This window comes from Battus philenor, unplaced genomic scaffold (assembly GCF_028537555.1).
Source record: "Battus philenor isolate CCGP_79_NKW_IND1 unplaced genomic scaffold, ilBatPhil1.0.hap1 SCAF_18, whole genome shotgun sequence".
NCBI classification, from domain to species: domain Eukaryota; kingdom Metazoa; phylum Arthropoda; class Insecta; order Lepidoptera; family Papilionidae; genus Battus; species Battus philenor.
The window spans coordinates 11,914,779-11,932,500 of record NW_027181680.1 but is presented as its reverse complement, the minus strand read 5'-3'; the positions used below and the strand labels follow the sequence as shown (position 1 = coordinate 11,932,500).

Sequence of the window (17,722 nt, the reverse complement as noted above, 5' to 3'; positions counted from 1 at the left end):
ACTTAAAATTTTTTTTTATTTTTTTAACGAAATTTTTTGTTTTTATTTTTTATGACACAGCATACAAGAATACATACAACCATAAATTTTCACCCCTCTACGATCAACCCTTATTTTTTATTTGTAAATTAAAATATCATTTTTTTTGCAAAACAACGTTTGCGGGATCTGCTAGTTATATATATATATTTGATAATGAGTAAAAATGTACTAACCTATAGTAGAAAAACGTTGTTATTAAATAAACTTTCTGCATCAATACCACAGCGGATATCACGTACCAGCAATTATTGGTATTGAAATACCGGTTCGTTTTCTCTCTTCGCATTGAGTTTAATCGAGTAACCTTAGTAATAAGGCAGGTTACACATAGACGTCGACCTCGCTGTATACGTTCAATTAATAAATTTAATGTTATTACGTTTATTGTGGAGTAAAATTTCATAATAGGCCGCGAAGTCTTCTTCATTTATGGAAACATTGCAACGAGACCGCTATCAAACAGCAGATTAAACGGAGTTAATCTAAGTGGATTGATCATAAGCTCTAAAGGGACTCATATACCGAGGCAGGCTCTGGACCTTCGTCTCTACACCTTCAATGAATGTGTAGAGACGAAATAAATAGGAAAGACGTGGACCGAGTCAAAACGCAAGGCTTAAGACCGAGATAGTAACATTGTGAATGGGGTAGACCTTATGTAGTCCACCGCTGGGATATAGGAACTATTTTGCTATATCAGCTAGATTAAACTAAGTATGAAAAAATAGAAGAAAGAGAGAATAAACATGAGTGACAGATCCCTATTTGGAGCCGGAGACCTTGAATGGTATACCTCCATTCTTTAGCTCTCATAAAAAAGCCCTGGTAACAGATATAGGGTGATATATCATGGTTTTGTCCACCGGTGGTGAAGGTTTTATGATTACACGTGGGGAACCTACTCTATCATAAAGACTTTGAGGCACAAGATCACCAACGTTGAGAATACGATAGTAAGCGAAATGTCCACCAGTGGTGTACGTTTTATGAATACGTATGGGGAGCTCCAGCTCTACCAGAAAGACTCTGAGGTTCTGACGCTAAGAATACGATAGTATGCGAAAAAGTTACTGTAGTAGTGGCAAAAGGCGTCAAGGTAGGCATTAAGTAACACAAGCAACGGAATGAAGGAATTTCTGACAAGACAAAAATAAAGTATCAAAAGTTAAAAGGTACAGATAAAAAACGTTTATTTGACATTGCAACTGACCGATAGGACTCTTATCGATCTTCAATTTTGATTTAATCTATTTTATTCTTGACTTAACATTTCACAAGGTGTTATATAGGGTGGGCCAAAAATTTTTGCAAATAGCAACACTTGATTTCTCCAAAACCGTGAGAGTAAGGGGCGCGCGGGTGCCAACGGCGAGACGGAGCACATCTCGACGATGTAAATTTTAAAAAATAAATTTTAATAAATGATAATTACGGTAAATAAATCATAAACAAAATAGCATTTGTACTTTTATTTCTACACATGTTTCAAAAGTGTAAAAATTTATGGCCCACCCTATATATGAGGTACACAAGTGAATTGCATATTGAATAGTCCGTTTTATTGTCAATACAAGAAGCGCTCAAATACACGTATCTTATAAAACAAAACTTGTTTATTGACATAAACAATAAAATCACCGGTTGATTAAGTGATAATATCGTTTCAGTTCATTGACCTCCGTCAATTGCAGTAAGTAACTGTCGACCAAGACATGCATAGGATCATCTCTACATGACAAGCGTGATAATGATAAAGCTTTCTTCACACAGACGATAGAAGCGGTGACAAAGCTATATATTTTTTAAACGGTTTTATTTAGTTCGATCCGTACGGAATTTATTTGGATCAAAATTAGAAATTGAAATTGAAGCACCTTCCCGTTGTCAGATTGATCTGAAATTTGGTACACACATTTAATTTAGATGACAATACAATATAATAAAATCAATAACATTATAAATCTAAGATGGCCGCCGATAAAAAATGGCGGATTACATATTTTTCCTTTACCCCCTCAATATGGGTAGCAAATGAAAGGGCTACACTAGTAAAACACAATGATTATGTCAAAATTTAAAATTCAAGATGGTCGCCGTTCCAATATGGCGGACTAGGTACATATTTTTCCACAACCACAACAATATGGGTATCAAAAAACCGTTTAACTTAAAAAAAATTTAAATGTATTTATTTTCGTATAAGCTATTGCAAGCACTTTTGAATCGTCAATAGACATTTAATGTCTGCATTGTTGTCCCTACAGGAAGCTACCACCAGCTTTGAAGGCAATTCTGCTAAGAGTCGGCGAGAAATTCAACAGTTGCTCTTTATAAATATAGTTTTATATGGTGTTGTTTATAATTAGATTCCCGGGTCATCGGCAACATTTAATTTCACTCATTAACATCAGTATAGCATTTTTGAATATAATAATATACTTTTTTGCGATAATATTTTTTTTATTATTCATCACTAATCTTCTTACTAGTGAGAAAATTTAATGCAACACTTTTATATCTATTTATAATCATCCTGTATAAAGTAGTATATAATTTTCTATATTTGTGTCCTTGCTTTTATTAAAGTTTCTGACTAATAAGTTACACTCATCCTTTTGAAGATTTTACACCTGTAACCAATTAATCTTTATTTATATATATACACACACATATAAATACATACACACACACACACACACACACACACACATATATATATATATATATATATATATATAAACAATTATGTATCTATGACCAGTGTTTTTAAACATTTTGTGTGCTATGTCCCAATTAGTTTGCTTTTTAAAAATCTTTCTACTTACTCCCTATGTAATACATATATTTTTTATATTAAAACGAAAGGGTTAAATTCTAGTCAAGCTTACTTTTGAATTACTCCCTCTTAAGTATAAAATTGCCCACCTGTGGGGTACGGGACCCCTCATTGTGAAACACTGTCGTAGACCTTCCTTTTCATAGTTTTAAATTTACATTATAAGGTATTCTTTTATATATTATGACAGATAGTAAAACAATAATTAATTGCTATATGTAGTAATTCGAAATTTGAAAACGCTTTTCCTTCTTTCGTCATCATTACGTTACATATTATTTCAAATTCCATTCACTTTTAGATATGGTATATCATACATTAAATAAAAAAAACGAGTTGTAAATTCACTAATTTATAGTTTTTACACCTATAGATAAACACACTGTATATTTAGTATATATCTCTCGCTTGTTATATGCTCCGACCCTAATATAACCGTACTAACTCGATTATGGTCCAGAAATAAGCGCATGGCTGTTACAATCATTACCATTGCGATACAATGCGCGGAGCAATTGAATAATACGGTAAAGCGGTGAATTGCAATCGTGACGTAATCATTTTACGGCTATTTACGGCAGGAATAATACCCGTAACATTATAATATACCGGTTTTATGGTACCTAATATAATACCAGACTATTCTGGTATCCTCTCGACACATGATTGATGACCGCATTTAAAGTTAAAAATAAAGTTAATATAATTGTATTGTAAAAATTATAATTGACCATACATCCAAGGCATTTCATCTTCATAGAGACCAGGGAAGTACTTTTGGTCTCCGCAGTGGAAGCTGGTTTCGGGCAAGTTCACCTTCGATTGGGTTTCTGATCACATTCACCAATTCAATTATTTTACCACGAAGCATTTTAAATCTATTACTTATTAGTACTAGTATCTTATGGATCTATCTGTAAGGTCTTATACAATGTTGGTAAGATTTTATTTTTTATTTAGTGGTAGCCTAGCAATACGGACTTTGACTTGCGATCATATGTCGCAGGCTCGAGTCCCGGAATACTATCATATATAAGTCACATTTTGTACATTAATTATATAGAATTTCCACTCTTCACGAACATGTTTGAATATGATGAGCAGCAGATATATATATATATATATATATATATGTATATATATATATATATATATATATATATATACTGCCACCTCATTTCGATTCTTTTTAGACATATACCGGTTCCCTGAATCTCTAAAACTGAGGGAAAGTCCATTCTAAAGAAGAACGCTCTGATGAAAAAGGAAGAATGAAAAAAGAACAGACTTTTGCGAAGGAACTTTTTACTATGTACTTTCCTTCCATTACACGAATGGACAGACTAACAACATGTGACACTATATTAATTTTATTTTACCTCTATTTAATATATAATAAAAAAAACCTTGTTTATTTACTTCCCCAAAGATCGTCACGATGACTATATATATGTGTATATATATATATATATATATACATTCATCTTTTCCTGTATGTACTTATATTGTATTATTATGTCCATATACTTTTATTGAGGTAACCCTTAAAGCTATAGGAGTTGATGCGATATCTAAAGGTCCCGAATTCGAGTCTGTTTTCATGTGGTAAAATGTTTAACATGAGGTAGGAGCGTACTGCTTATACAACCTTCAAAAGGCATCACTCACTTGTATTCAATTGGTCGTGTTATATAAAAATTTACCATTTTTGTCATCCCAACGAAAGTTATTTCAAATTAATATTTCGCAACTAATAAATAATTAATTAAACACCCACAAAAAATTACACTTTCTTCTATAAATATGTAAAATATGTTAACTTGATTTTGTGAGCGTCTAAACGGATGTCGCCAACTCATCTGGCACGTAACGAATAACTTAGGAATTATATTACCATGTTGAAATAGCATAATAGCATGATACTGTACCGTTAGCAAGCTAGTTACCTATTGCTATATTTGTTATATCGTTTGATAGTTGAAATAAATATTTTTAATAAATAAAATCAACTATTTTATGCATCGCTAAGCTGAGAGGAAGATTCTTATAAACATCACTTTTATTTGTGTTTAAAAATCACAGATTAAATTTAAACACTCGCATCCATGACATCGAAAGAGGTTTCTATCGCTGCGCTACCATTGCTCTACTAAATATTTACACGTGTATAAATCAAATAAACAACCTTCAAAACTTTCTTTCCTAGTAACAAATTATTAATAGTAATCCAACTAATGCTAAAAAGGAAATCCTTTCCATAAATGACCGGATATTCACTCTTGGAAGGCCTCCTTCTGCAGCTTGTAAAGAGATTTGACTCCACTACCTCTAGTTCCTACCTCTACTACAGGGGTGATCAACCTTTTTTGGTCGGCGGGCCGCAGTTTAAAAAACAGTGGGCCATGAAAAAAAAAAGTATTCAAGGTTCAATCCATGTTCTAAACGTAATTCATATTTGTAATTAACCGATTTACAACTAATTAGATATTTTATTATCTTTAAAGCATTAATTCCAGCATTTTTTTTTAAAATACAAAAATAAATAAAAACTTACTTGTCTCGAGGGTCGTATGCGGCCCGCGGGCCGCGGGTTGCTCATCCCTGCTCTACAGCATACAAATTTTTCTTTTATTTTGTTGACACGATCGTGCTATATGTTAACGTTAGTTGCGTTGCCTTTAGGGATATTGTTTCCCGGAGTAATAACCTCTCTTAGTTCTACTAATTACAGCAGAATCTTTTGATGGGTTGGCTCGGCACATTGTCCTAAACCTCAAGGCATTTAACGGTCTGTAGCGCTTGGGCAGCGACTGGAAATAAAATAATGTACCAACTGATATATAATTGAATAAAACTTCCAAATTGTATTGTAAATATGTATAAATTTTAGCTGTATTTATCCATAAGAGAAAATTGTGTAAGAAAAATTGTAAATAATTATAAAACGCTATCGTGTTTCGCAGCTGGGAGAAGATGTTTTGCAACTGTTTGCGTTTAGTCGAAGCGAAGAAAAATTTTGTAAAATAGCGAAACAAATTAGAATAATAAAAAAGTACGACAAGTTTCAACGTTTTTAAAAAAGGAATGAATCCAGTGTAGAAGACGTTATCGCCATATTTTCAGAGATTCGTATTTTTTTTTTGCTGACTGTACATTCGCCTCCTTTCTCCGCTACATCCGGCAGTGGAGTCCGACCAACTGACGTTACATTTGGTGACCCATACGCCGGACAGAACGTGGGTCGATGACCAGTGAAAGTGACTGAGTTGAGGCCCACTGCGAACACTGTAAACACGCTAATTAACTGTATACATTTTAAATAGATATAGTGTAAATATTTATGTTTATAAAGTATACTTAATAAAACATGTAGGCTTTTTTATTTTATTTTTTTCGGAAAGAGAATACGTAACGTAAATATTTTTGAACTTATCATCCAGACAGGCCTTCAATCAGTACGATTTCATCACACGAATTCATTAAAACTTCGATAAAACACACCACACACATATGTATATATATATATATATATATGTTTAACAGAAGTGTATGTCTATATATATATATACATATACACACATGTATGTATATAATATTGTTGTATAAACAAGATTTTTTTAATGTTGATTTTACTTTTCCGATCACAAAATTTTACGCCATGAAATTTAAGTAATCTATGAAAACGTCGTGGATTGTACCACACGTAATCCGGAGATAATCCTTTTTGTAATCTGTATGTACACTAACATGCACATGCTTCATCGCAGTATCAATATCAACATATATTTTTTTTTAAGTTTAACGATGACAACCGAAATATATTTATACGAACAAATACGTATTTTCTAACGTTTCAATCGGTTAATATTTTTGGTAGGTTTATATTGTAGCCCTGATTCGGAAGTAGGTGTAAAATTAGACATTTAATCATTTACTAGCTGCGCCCGCGACGTCGTCCGCGAGATATTTAACAAATTAATTGTTAACTTTTTTTTTTCGTTTTAGAATTTTACTGAAATGAAAGTAGCCTAAATTACTCCTTATAACATCAGCTACCTGCTAGTATAAGTCCTGTTAAATTCGTTTCAGCCTTTCAAAGATTATTGGCAAGCAAATAGCAAGGCAGACAGTCAAAAATGTACACAACGTGTTATTTTAATATATGAACCGATATATATTCATAATATAATTTTAATATAATAGACAGACACTTTAATTTTATTTATTTGTATAGATATCGTTCTAAACAATTTTAATCATGTAGAAAGTGTTTTCATTGATTTAAACATATGTTAATTAGATATTTTCAAATCGGTTATTATTTAAATAAAAGTTATGTTTATTTAATATAAAATAAATTTAAATAATATATATAAAGAATAATAATACGTGTAAAACCTTAAAACAGGTGAATGTATAGTTCATTTATTGTCAAATAAAAGAAATCAAACCTACAACTATTAGTGTAACGCAATGTACTGTACAAGGTGTTGAATAAAATACGCTTTCAGAATGCTGAAATTATTTATTCACGTTTCGCAGAAATCCTTCTTTAAAAATTTTTTTCGTATCCTGTTTCAAATATTGAACTAATCAAGTTCCACAAAGTTCGTTTTGATAATATATTAAGAAACCTTTTCATATTGATATCTCTACAATAATTCAAAAAGAAAAAAGATGAGTTTTCTTATAAAACACAGAGCATGTACGGAGCAGGATGGGGAGAAATCTAGCACGGCCAACGTATCCTGGATGGATGCAATGGAGCAACAATGGTAACCGGAAGAGAATCAATTACATGCTGACGAAATTTCCGGTTACACACAGTTCCGTACAATCGTTTTAACACATTAATTAAAACAATTATTTATGTGGTACTTTTTTAAATTTAATTGTATACTGGAAAAATGAATATCGATATAATATACAGAATCATTGTTTATATGTTTAAAAGATTTATTCACATATAATCAATGATTTCAGAAATAATAAATAGCGAAATGATTAAATAGTAAAAAAACGATGACATTCTTTTTTTTATTAAATTTATTCAACTTATAGACAAAAGTATTTATCCAGGGATATACTATAATAATACGGTGACAGTTAAGAAAGATTCTGATCACCGGAAAAGAGGATGATGGGCGACCACAAGGCCACAGTCCCAAGGTCTGACCCGTTCGGATCCTAATCTCTCTCGATATCTCAGTAGCCTAACATAGATGAAACATAGTGTGAGATATACATTCCAAAAAGTTATCATTCGAACATTTCGTTCCAGGTGTTTTATATGAGGTCTGAGATTAACCGGCATTTGATTTGGCACGTCAGAAATATTTATATATATCGTTGTCATTTCATCCCATAGACGCCCAATATATTGCCTCCACTAAAGAAATCTATGGGAGGATATACTATAATCGCCACGCTTGTCAAGCGTAGTGGTGCAATCGCATTGCGGTATTATGGTATGCAGAGGACGCTGTTACTCACCCTCTGGAAACTTGTTTAAAAATCCTATATAATTCATGCAAAAATTGTGAATTATATGTAAGACTGTATCCTGGAATCGAACGCGCGATATCATACGTCTAATAAATATCGTTTACTACCTGTTTCTACAGACTTATTGGTCTGTCGAATTTCAATAGAAGAAATAAACTAATGTAACATATTTCAGGTTCATTACTTTGTACAGGATGATTATAAATTCAATTAAAATAAAAATTTTAAAATAAATAAAGAATAAATCTTTTATCACACAGGCAGTTCGATTGTGGAATGATTTACCGCTGAATATAAGACCTTCTAAGTCACTACCTATTTTTAAGAAAACTATTAAGAAATATTTACTAGATCTATGATTATTTATCCTTTAGTTCATTTATTTTTCTTTCTCTGTTTCTTTATTCTTTCTGATCTGTGAACTAAGTCAGATTGCTGTTTATTTATTATTATGTTTATGAAAGGTATTATACCGTAATGTATATTATACCTTATTTATTATAAGTATATATGCTACATGCATATGTATGTACGAGTATGTATATATATATAAATGTATGTTTTGTACACGTTAACTACACAATATTTAAACTTCTATTATTTCCATTCTATGGTTGTCTGAAGAAATTGCTTCGTGTGATAAAACCGAACATTGTATATTTTTGTTTTTTATTATGAAATTATGTATATATATTATATAGCGTGTATAGTAAATAATATTAAGTTAGTTTACTTGGTTAAGTAAATAAGTTTAAAAGTGTTGTACATAGATGTAAAATCATCAAAGGGGTATAGGTTATTGCTCAGAGATTTTTATTAAAAAAAAAATCTAACTTAGGACATTCTGTACTATAGTCATATTAATTGAACCAATATTTCTTTTTCAGATGTTGCACTGCCGCTTTGCGTTTTGGAGTCAGATTTTGGCTTCAAGATCAACTGCGCTTTCAAAAAGTCCGGACTGTTCAGGGTTCGAAACCTGGGCGGTATTAAGGCGCACGCTAGTCTGGGTAAGTAAAATCTTAGGGTGCTATATTTCCATTAGAACATCTTGCGACGATCTTGACAAGTATGTTCACGTAATGTTAATTTCTGCAATGGTTTTCATTTATGTTTAAGATAACATAGGTAAATTTCTACTTTTAAAATTAGGTACTTTCGATTTGTATATGTATATACACATATCGAAAGTATAATTTAAATATAATATAATATATATAAACATAGTAATTTACCCCTAGTTACTTGACACATTTCTGGCAGTCTGTATTCAGTCGCAAAATTCTGATCTTAATTTGTATGAAAACTAATGGTAAATGGTTGTGATTCAATAGTTTTTATGACGTCTGTACTTTAGCGTTTTATTATTTACCTATTTCATTGTATTTGATTAACTACTATCGTATAAAATATTTTTAATGTGTATCGTGGAACATAAGCCAAACATTCCCAAGGTGATCGATATCGAATGTAAAATTTGTAAATCGATTTCCTAGGAGTCGATATAAATGAAAACATAGTTAAAACTATATTAAATGGCAAAATATAATATCTTATTGGATAAAGTCAAACAAAGACGACCTGGTCGTATTAAAGGTTCCTATTTTCATCATTTATCTTCATCATATATCAATGAAGTCTTAATATTGACCCTTATTAATAAACAGGTACTAATTTAAGCATTTACAAGGTAATTTATGCTATACTTATTCCAATGGAGTGTCACTGTGATCACTTTATAGAGAATGATTGACTGTATGGTAAATATGGAGGTCCACGTCACTAGGCCATTTTGATCTATCAATCGTGTTAAACGCTGTATGAATAAATATTGCATTCCAAACAAAAAAAAAATGTTTGCGCCTCAGTATATAACAGGTGGCGCAAAAGTAATGTCATAATACGAACGTATCTTAATTTTTAAAAATGGCGTCAAAATACACTGTGCTATGACATTTATATATATTGCGTTGTTTTAGGTTCGTCTTTAATTTTTCTTTAATTTTTTTTTTAAAGATGGCAACACTTTCGTTTCTAATTGCGGCATGCCATCAAAACTCGGGGATTCCCATTCTAACTAAAAATCAACGCAATTTGAATACAGTTTTATTTTCACTTTGTTTTGCTAATTTTAAGAGTTCAGTTTCAATTACGTAGTGTGTTGTAATGCAGCGTGTTGTGCTTTTTTAAAAAGAGAATAATAAATCTATAAATTTTAATGTGCTGTTTCTGGTTACATAAAAGGTAAATATGATTATTATTTATTTATTGGCAGAGTTATATTGTTTTTGTTTTTTTAAATGTTTACTTTGTTCAATTTTCTTTAAGAATAGTTGTATTTTCGTGACCCTGGATCCTATCTTCGACCTTTACATGGTTTGCTTTAGAAAATCTTAATTCACTTTGCGGCGTTTCAATTTGCGTCGTATTTTTTTGGAACGTAACCACGACGCAAAGTGAGGTATTGGTGTAGATATATAGAGAATTAGTTGTCAATAAGCGGTGGAGCAATAAACTTCTCAAAAACAAGTAATTATTGTTACTGCTTGTTTGACATATTTTCATTCTGTTGTTTCGCAGCGTGAATTTCGACGTCATGTTCTGTCTCGGGCGCCTCATGAAAACTGGGTCCACTAAAATCTCGCGTTTATCGCAACAAACCAAGTTTATAAGCCTTGAAACCTAACATTGAAGAAGATATTGCAAATATGGAGCCAGATGTTTTGCGAGCAATAATTCAAAAATGCCGTAAAACTAGCACAATTATGCATCAATTTGGAATTTGACCATTTGAGCGACTTGATTTTTTAAATTAACTTCTTTCAACAACGGAGTTCTTTTTTTTAAATTTGTAACAAAATGGCTGCCGGTTCAAATTATGTCATTACTTTTGCACCATCTATTCATATTTAGTTATATACAATAAGAATAAAAAGTTTGTCGGATGATAGCTAACAAACATATGCAATCACTGCGATAGATCTATCATGTCTAAATCAGAGTTCCCCAAACTTTTTCGCTGACGTAGACCCCTTGCAGGTTGTCATAGACCCCAAGGGGTCGATATAGATCACTTTGGGAATCACTGGTCTAAATTAATAGTGACCGTACGGCAATGATCAAGTTATAGATTAAAATACATCGATATAAAATGTTTGAGCGTCGATTTCATAAGCGAGCGCTTGTATCCTTGTGAAAGTTCCCGCAAATAAGGCTACCGGTCTGACGCGATAAAATCAACCTCCCCGCCCTTCTCCCACGAAAAATCATATGCAATCGACCTTTTTATCGTTCGACCCAATTGAAGATCATTTATAAATAAAATTATATTACAGCTCAATAATTTTATAATGAAGATCATCGCATTTTACGCAAACAATTTGATCTTCAAAGAAATTTTTGCGAATGACTATAAATGCATGTATTTATTTTACAGTGCAAAAACGTATAGGTAACAATTACTAACTTCGTCGGAAGTTACGGGGCATTACTGACAATTATCATTAATTTAAATTACTCTAAAATGAATCGATAAATGGATTTAATTCATCAACTGATTTCACGTTGCATTTAATTAAACTGTTCAAACAATTTGATTACATATGATGATGTCACAAATTGTTTTAAGCGCCATCTTTTGACAAATAACTGAATCACTTGGATTCATTATGTGATGTGGAGAAATGTCATTTTTGACATTGATAACATACAACATAATATAAAATAAGAAATATAATGAAAGATCAAAGATATTTTATATTTATCTTAAATTTATTTTAAATTCAAAAAAAGAATTAGTAGTTAGTGATTATGTTTTTAATTATTGCCCTCGTTGGGATGCCTTTATATAAAAGTCATTAACCTTTTTTGATAATCTTACGACTAAAACCTGTGTTATTATTTCATTAGTTATTTCACTTTATCTATTTTTAATAAAGGTTAATATATAAACATTGTTAACTTCGTTAGAAGCCGAGGGATCTTACTTCCAACCGGTCTTATTGGAAATCTATGCGAGAAGTCTTTGTCCAGCTGTGGAAGTCTCGTGCCTGAAAGATCACAATGTCGGATAAATAAAAATGCTTATGAATTAGCTTAAAAAAAAAACAGAATAATCGATATCTCTCCAAGACCTTCAAAAGTCTCCAATATATAATTTATATTAATATGAATTAATATATAATATTAATTATATATTGGAGACCATATGGATATGGTGTTGAATGTAGATGGTTAAAATAGAAGGCATTAGGGAACAACAATATCTAGAAGTATACAGATGTAAGCTGATAACTGGTCATAAAACAAAAATCTTTAGTTAATATATAGAGAAATAATGATCATACAAAGAAGACTTACCATTGCAATAATACTATACTTAATCTTCTTTCAGGATTCAGTCTCGGAGACGAACTTGGCTTCGAGCAGTCGCTAACAAACATGGACCCGAGTAGAAGAAGATCGGTCAACTTTAAAAATGGCGCGCCCAATGTCATCGTAGACACGACCAACCGTCCACCAGCCAAGCAAGAGGTGAATTTTTTTATTACTTACTTAATGGTCTTCGTTTTTTGGGACCACTTATTCACTCCTATCGAGGAAAGGACGTGATCCTTTTTATTCATTATTTTTTTTAATTTACATTCTCATCTCTTTTATCACAATTTTAATTATCCATTCCTCTATTTTACTTCAAAATATCTCACATTACTCTGGATTATTACAATTCTTCTATACATCATTTTCATATCCATATCATAATGCAATATATTTTTAGACTTTGACTATTTACCTTCTTCTTGTTTATCTGGTCAATCTATTTAAATTTTCTACAATTATAATACAAGACACGGTAAAACGGTATCAAATACACTATAGCTCTATTGTCTCTTGCTCACTTTTTATAAGCAATAATTCAGTAATGAACGCATTAATATTGATCGTAGTTAAAATTAAAGTGAATGTTCAAATTTCATTTTCAGAAACGCGGAAAACAAAACAGAATCATGATGAGGCCTTCGTCCTCAGCGGCCCGGCCCAATCAAGCGGCGATGGACAAGTTGTCCAGCTTACACCGACGAGTGTCCACTATGGAGCCCATAGTTGTCCAAATGCCAACCATAGCGACCACGAACACAATGGCAATGGCCAAACCAACAATAACACTAGCGAAGCCGATGCCAATGGGAGTGCCGCCTTTCCGACCGCTACCACCGAAGGAGGACACACTTAAAGTCCTGCCCATTGCTTCAATCAAAACGAACCCACAGTCGAAAGGACCAGGATTATCCTACCCAAGTGAGAATACACTTTCAACACACGAAAACGTATCTAAAATGGTTTCTCGCATGACCGCCATACAATACGGACAATCGCCCCACAGAATCACCCCCATCCCCACCAACACACGCATCTACACCGCACCCACTCCAGTTAACCCATTCGTCCCAATGCCGGCCGCTGCGCCACCCACGCAAGCAATCACCATCATACCATCGCCGGGCTTCAACTCCGCTCAATCTTACCATCAACCTAACATGAATTCAAACTCTTTCCGAAAAACCCTCAATCCTCTTTCTAACTTTGTAGACTCCCAAACCCACGAAGCGACGGGTCCTCTCTCCAACTACAACACGAAGAAGGTTGACGATTATAACACAATAACTGGATACGGAGACGACACGGCGCTTAAATACACCAAGGAGGACATTAACGAAAAGATCGCAGAAATCGCGAAGGCTGGCAACGTGTCCATGGAGGCTGTTGAAGCAGCTATCGCACTCAGACAACAACAGTTACTGAGCAAGTACGCCAATGTACCAGTTCCAACGGACGCTCCTACCACCACCACCACCCAACAAGCACCCGTCTTCGAGACGCAACCGGAACCTGAAATCGTTGTGGAATCCGTACATCCAAAACCAAAGAGGTACTTTAATTTCATTATATTAATCCGTAAAACCACATATACTTATTAAACAGTACTGTGATTACTCGGATAGTTAACTGGTTGCTTATTTTACAACATTTATAAGCCCTTGTTACCGAGGTTGCGATGCTATTCAACATTAATAAAATTCTGAAGAGTTTCAGAAAGTTCCATGATAAGATTTGTTTGTACTCGTCTGATATTACTTCTAGGGGCCTGTGATCTGTATAACCAAATGCTAGCATTATCACAAGTGCACCTGTTGTTTTGTTATATAAGATGTCCACCAGGACCTAGATATAACAAGATATGCTACGGTACCTGCGAAAACTCTCTATTATAAAAAACTTACTACCAGACGTGTCCCATTGTTACTTGTGCAACCTATAATGCCACACATAACGACCGACACATATTATGAAATCCATTAAAAAAATAACAAATGGGTGCAATAATTATGGTCGAATATATTTGAAAGATTTAGGTTTAAATTTTACCTGTACTTTTATTACATTGAATAATCTACAAATCTTTGGTATCAAGTGATTTGAATATTTCGTTTCGGTTGAAGTTGACGCTGTTAGCACGGAGGCTTTTACAGCTTCATCGGAACTAAGTTCACAAAGCGGAAGGGTCCGTGAACTTAAAAATAAAACAGAAGCTGGACAGACGAATTCCAGTTGTACGATGACGTTCACACGTAGTAAACCGCTCTACCCGAGTAGAGCTGTGTAGTGTCGATGATTTGTATGCGGCTTGGGACGGCAGCGTGGAACACAGGCGAGCCAAGAATGGATCCGGATCCAACCTCGATTCGCCAACGCTGTTCGCGATTGAAGAACGGGTGTAATTTTAAGACGTAATTAAATTGTTGTAGCTAGATATAACTAAATTTATATAATTATTATTATTAAGAAAATTATTATTTTGGGTTCTCAAATTTTATTGATTCAAATTTGCTTGTATATATCTACGTTTAGACATTTGATAATGCCTTTTAGCGAAATAAATTTCGTCGTTTCAGCCCTTAGACGCCTACTGCAAGGCCTAGGCCTCCACAAAAGATATCTATGAGGGAATATGTGTTAATCGCCACTCTTGGCAGGCGGGTTGGCGTCTGCAGGCATTAAGATCCAACGTATACTTGATTCTGAGCAGTAGCAATCCTTTATAATTGCAAAAATTGTGAATTATATGTAAGAATGAAATAACGACTTACGATCTCAAGTCACAGTCCTAACCGCTTGGCTACCTCTAAATTAATTATTAATATGACCGTACAGATAAATAAGATATTAATATTGTTAGGTTATAAATCTAAAATGCTTTGTAATAAAATAATTGAATTGATTGAATGTGATCAGAAACCCAACGACGGGTAAGGTAATGAACGCGCCTCGAGAATACTATCCGGTCGGATACGAGAAAAACTTCGACGACCACTTCCAATCGAAGGTGGACCTGCCCGAGACCAGCTTCCACTGCGGAGACCAAAAGTACTTCCCTGGTCTCTACGGAGATGAAAGCCTTGGATGTATGGTAAGTTAGAATTTACACAAGACCATTGTATTCACTATAATTTTCACTTTAAATATTGTCATCACTTATATGCGTTGAGACAATGTCAGAACAGCTAAATTCAATATTAACTCTTTCATAATAACAATGAGTGTTATTCTGCCGTCATATGAAGAAAGGCCGTAACTAATACCATACTGTAAGCTATACTTACTTATAAAATAGCTTGTTGGAATATGTAAAAACTTTCTTGTTACGACGGCAAAGTTAGTAGACGTAGTAGTTAGGGGAGATCAGGCCTAGGGGGCGCCAGGGTTTCATTGCACACGAGCGCTACACGAGCTAGCTGCCCCTGGCATTAAGAACAGAAAGGTCATAATTTCATTCGCGGCTTTTGTTATATATTTTACTTTTATGAAGTAAATTTTTTTCATTAGATTGATTTATTTTGATATATATAAACACGAATGAAATTAGCTCATAACTTTATTTTACTAGCTTCCTTTTTAAAATGTTACTTTTTAATGACATTAAACCTGTAACAAAAAGTATATATAGCCAAAGAGATTTTTTATTTTTACTATGTTCAGGAAGAATTTTTGGAAAAAAGCTGGATATTTAAGTATTTTATTTACATTTTTAATTACCTAAACCAATGAACCAAAGTTAAAAATCAAGCATTTATATACTACTTTCTTAAACCACCTTTTAATTATTTTCATCAAGGTGTTCCACGTATGCGCGCTGACGGACGACGGGCTGGTGATGAAGTCATTCCTCTGCCCCGAATCCACGCTCTTCGATCAGACTATACTGAAGTGCAATTGGTGGTTCTACGTTGACTGCAAGAACACCGCTCGCCTGTACGACACCAATATACCTGTCTCCAAGAGCTACCAACTCATGAAGGCGCTCACCTTCTTTTCGTCGTACAAGAAGGAGATGCAAGATGGTAAATATCACTAAGTCGAACTATATAAACGTTTTAAGTGGTCCGGATAAAACAAAATTTGGGGCCATTTTACAGGCCAGTAGACCTCACTAGACAAAAGAAATATAGTAGTACCAAAATAGTGCAATAAACAGTATAATATAAGATGATAATTATAAAGAAAATACATGTTAAATATTTGAACAATAAATGTAATGTTGCAAAATAAAATAGTAAGGAAACCTAGAATGTAGTGGTTGAGGATGGATGTATGGCTAATGGAATGAAAGAGAAAGACTGGGAAAATTGTAGAATGAAAGAAACAGTACGACTGATAAGATGATACATGAAAGAGAAGAATGATAATAATAAAAATATGAATAAATTACTAGAAATAAAAAGTCCCTGTCCCACACGAGATAAGGGAACGAGAGGTCCCCAACAGCAGGGACCATAAAAAAAAGAAAGACCTTTTTAGACAGACCCACTAGAAAGTCATTGGGATGCGGGCAGCCGTAAAACCAGTAATTCATGTGCAGTTTGTAAATCTGACATGTTGATGATGAATAGGAAAAAAAAGGAAATAATGAAAAAAAGTATCTAAAAATAATACAATAGATATGTAATAACAATTGATAACTAAATTTATAAAATAATAACAAAAATTTATTTTAACGTTTCTCAAAATTTGGTTCTCTGGGCATTCACGTGGCTTACCCGTCTTTTTATACGGCACCTATTGATATAACTTCGAATTAACTCTAAATAAAGGCACAAATAAACCCTACTTGCAATACTCTATCATGTTAAGAGAGTACCAAAATATAGCTATTTTAACGATATTGCAATAACAAAGAAATTCAAAATAGCCAAGCATTTAGATCTTTTATTTAAGTCAGGTCAATTTATGAAAACAACTAACTATATTACTCTCGTCGTATTTTATTGCTGAATATTTTAA

General features: G+C 33.1%; 1 protein-coding gene across 2 annotated transcripts in view; it reads left to right on the top strand.

Annotated features, from left to right (window-relative positions):
• Positions 1 to 17,722, top strand: part of mtg (mind the gap) — an 80,231-nt gene that overhangs the window by 61,081 nt on the left and 1,428 nt on the right. Inside the window, exons 2-7 of one of the 2 annotated variants that reach the window (XM_068763562.1) lie at positions 9,271 to 9,393; positions 12,777 to 12,916; positions 13,366 to 13,681; positions 13,973 to 14,312; positions 15,677 to 15,851; positions 16,557 to 16,782. In XM_068763562.1, the coding sequence (XP_068619663.1) occupies positions 9,271 to 9,393; positions 12,777 to 12,916; positions 13,366 to 13,681; positions 13,973 to 14,312; positions 15,677 to 15,851; positions 16,557 to 16,782 (1,320 nt within the window). Of the gene's footprint in view, positions 1 to 9,270; positions 9,394 to 12,776; positions 12,917 to 13,365; positions 14,313 to 15,676; positions 15,852 to 16,556; positions 16,783 to 17,722 lie in introns of both variants that reach the window. The other variant, XM_068763561.1, reaches the window with a different exon arrangement.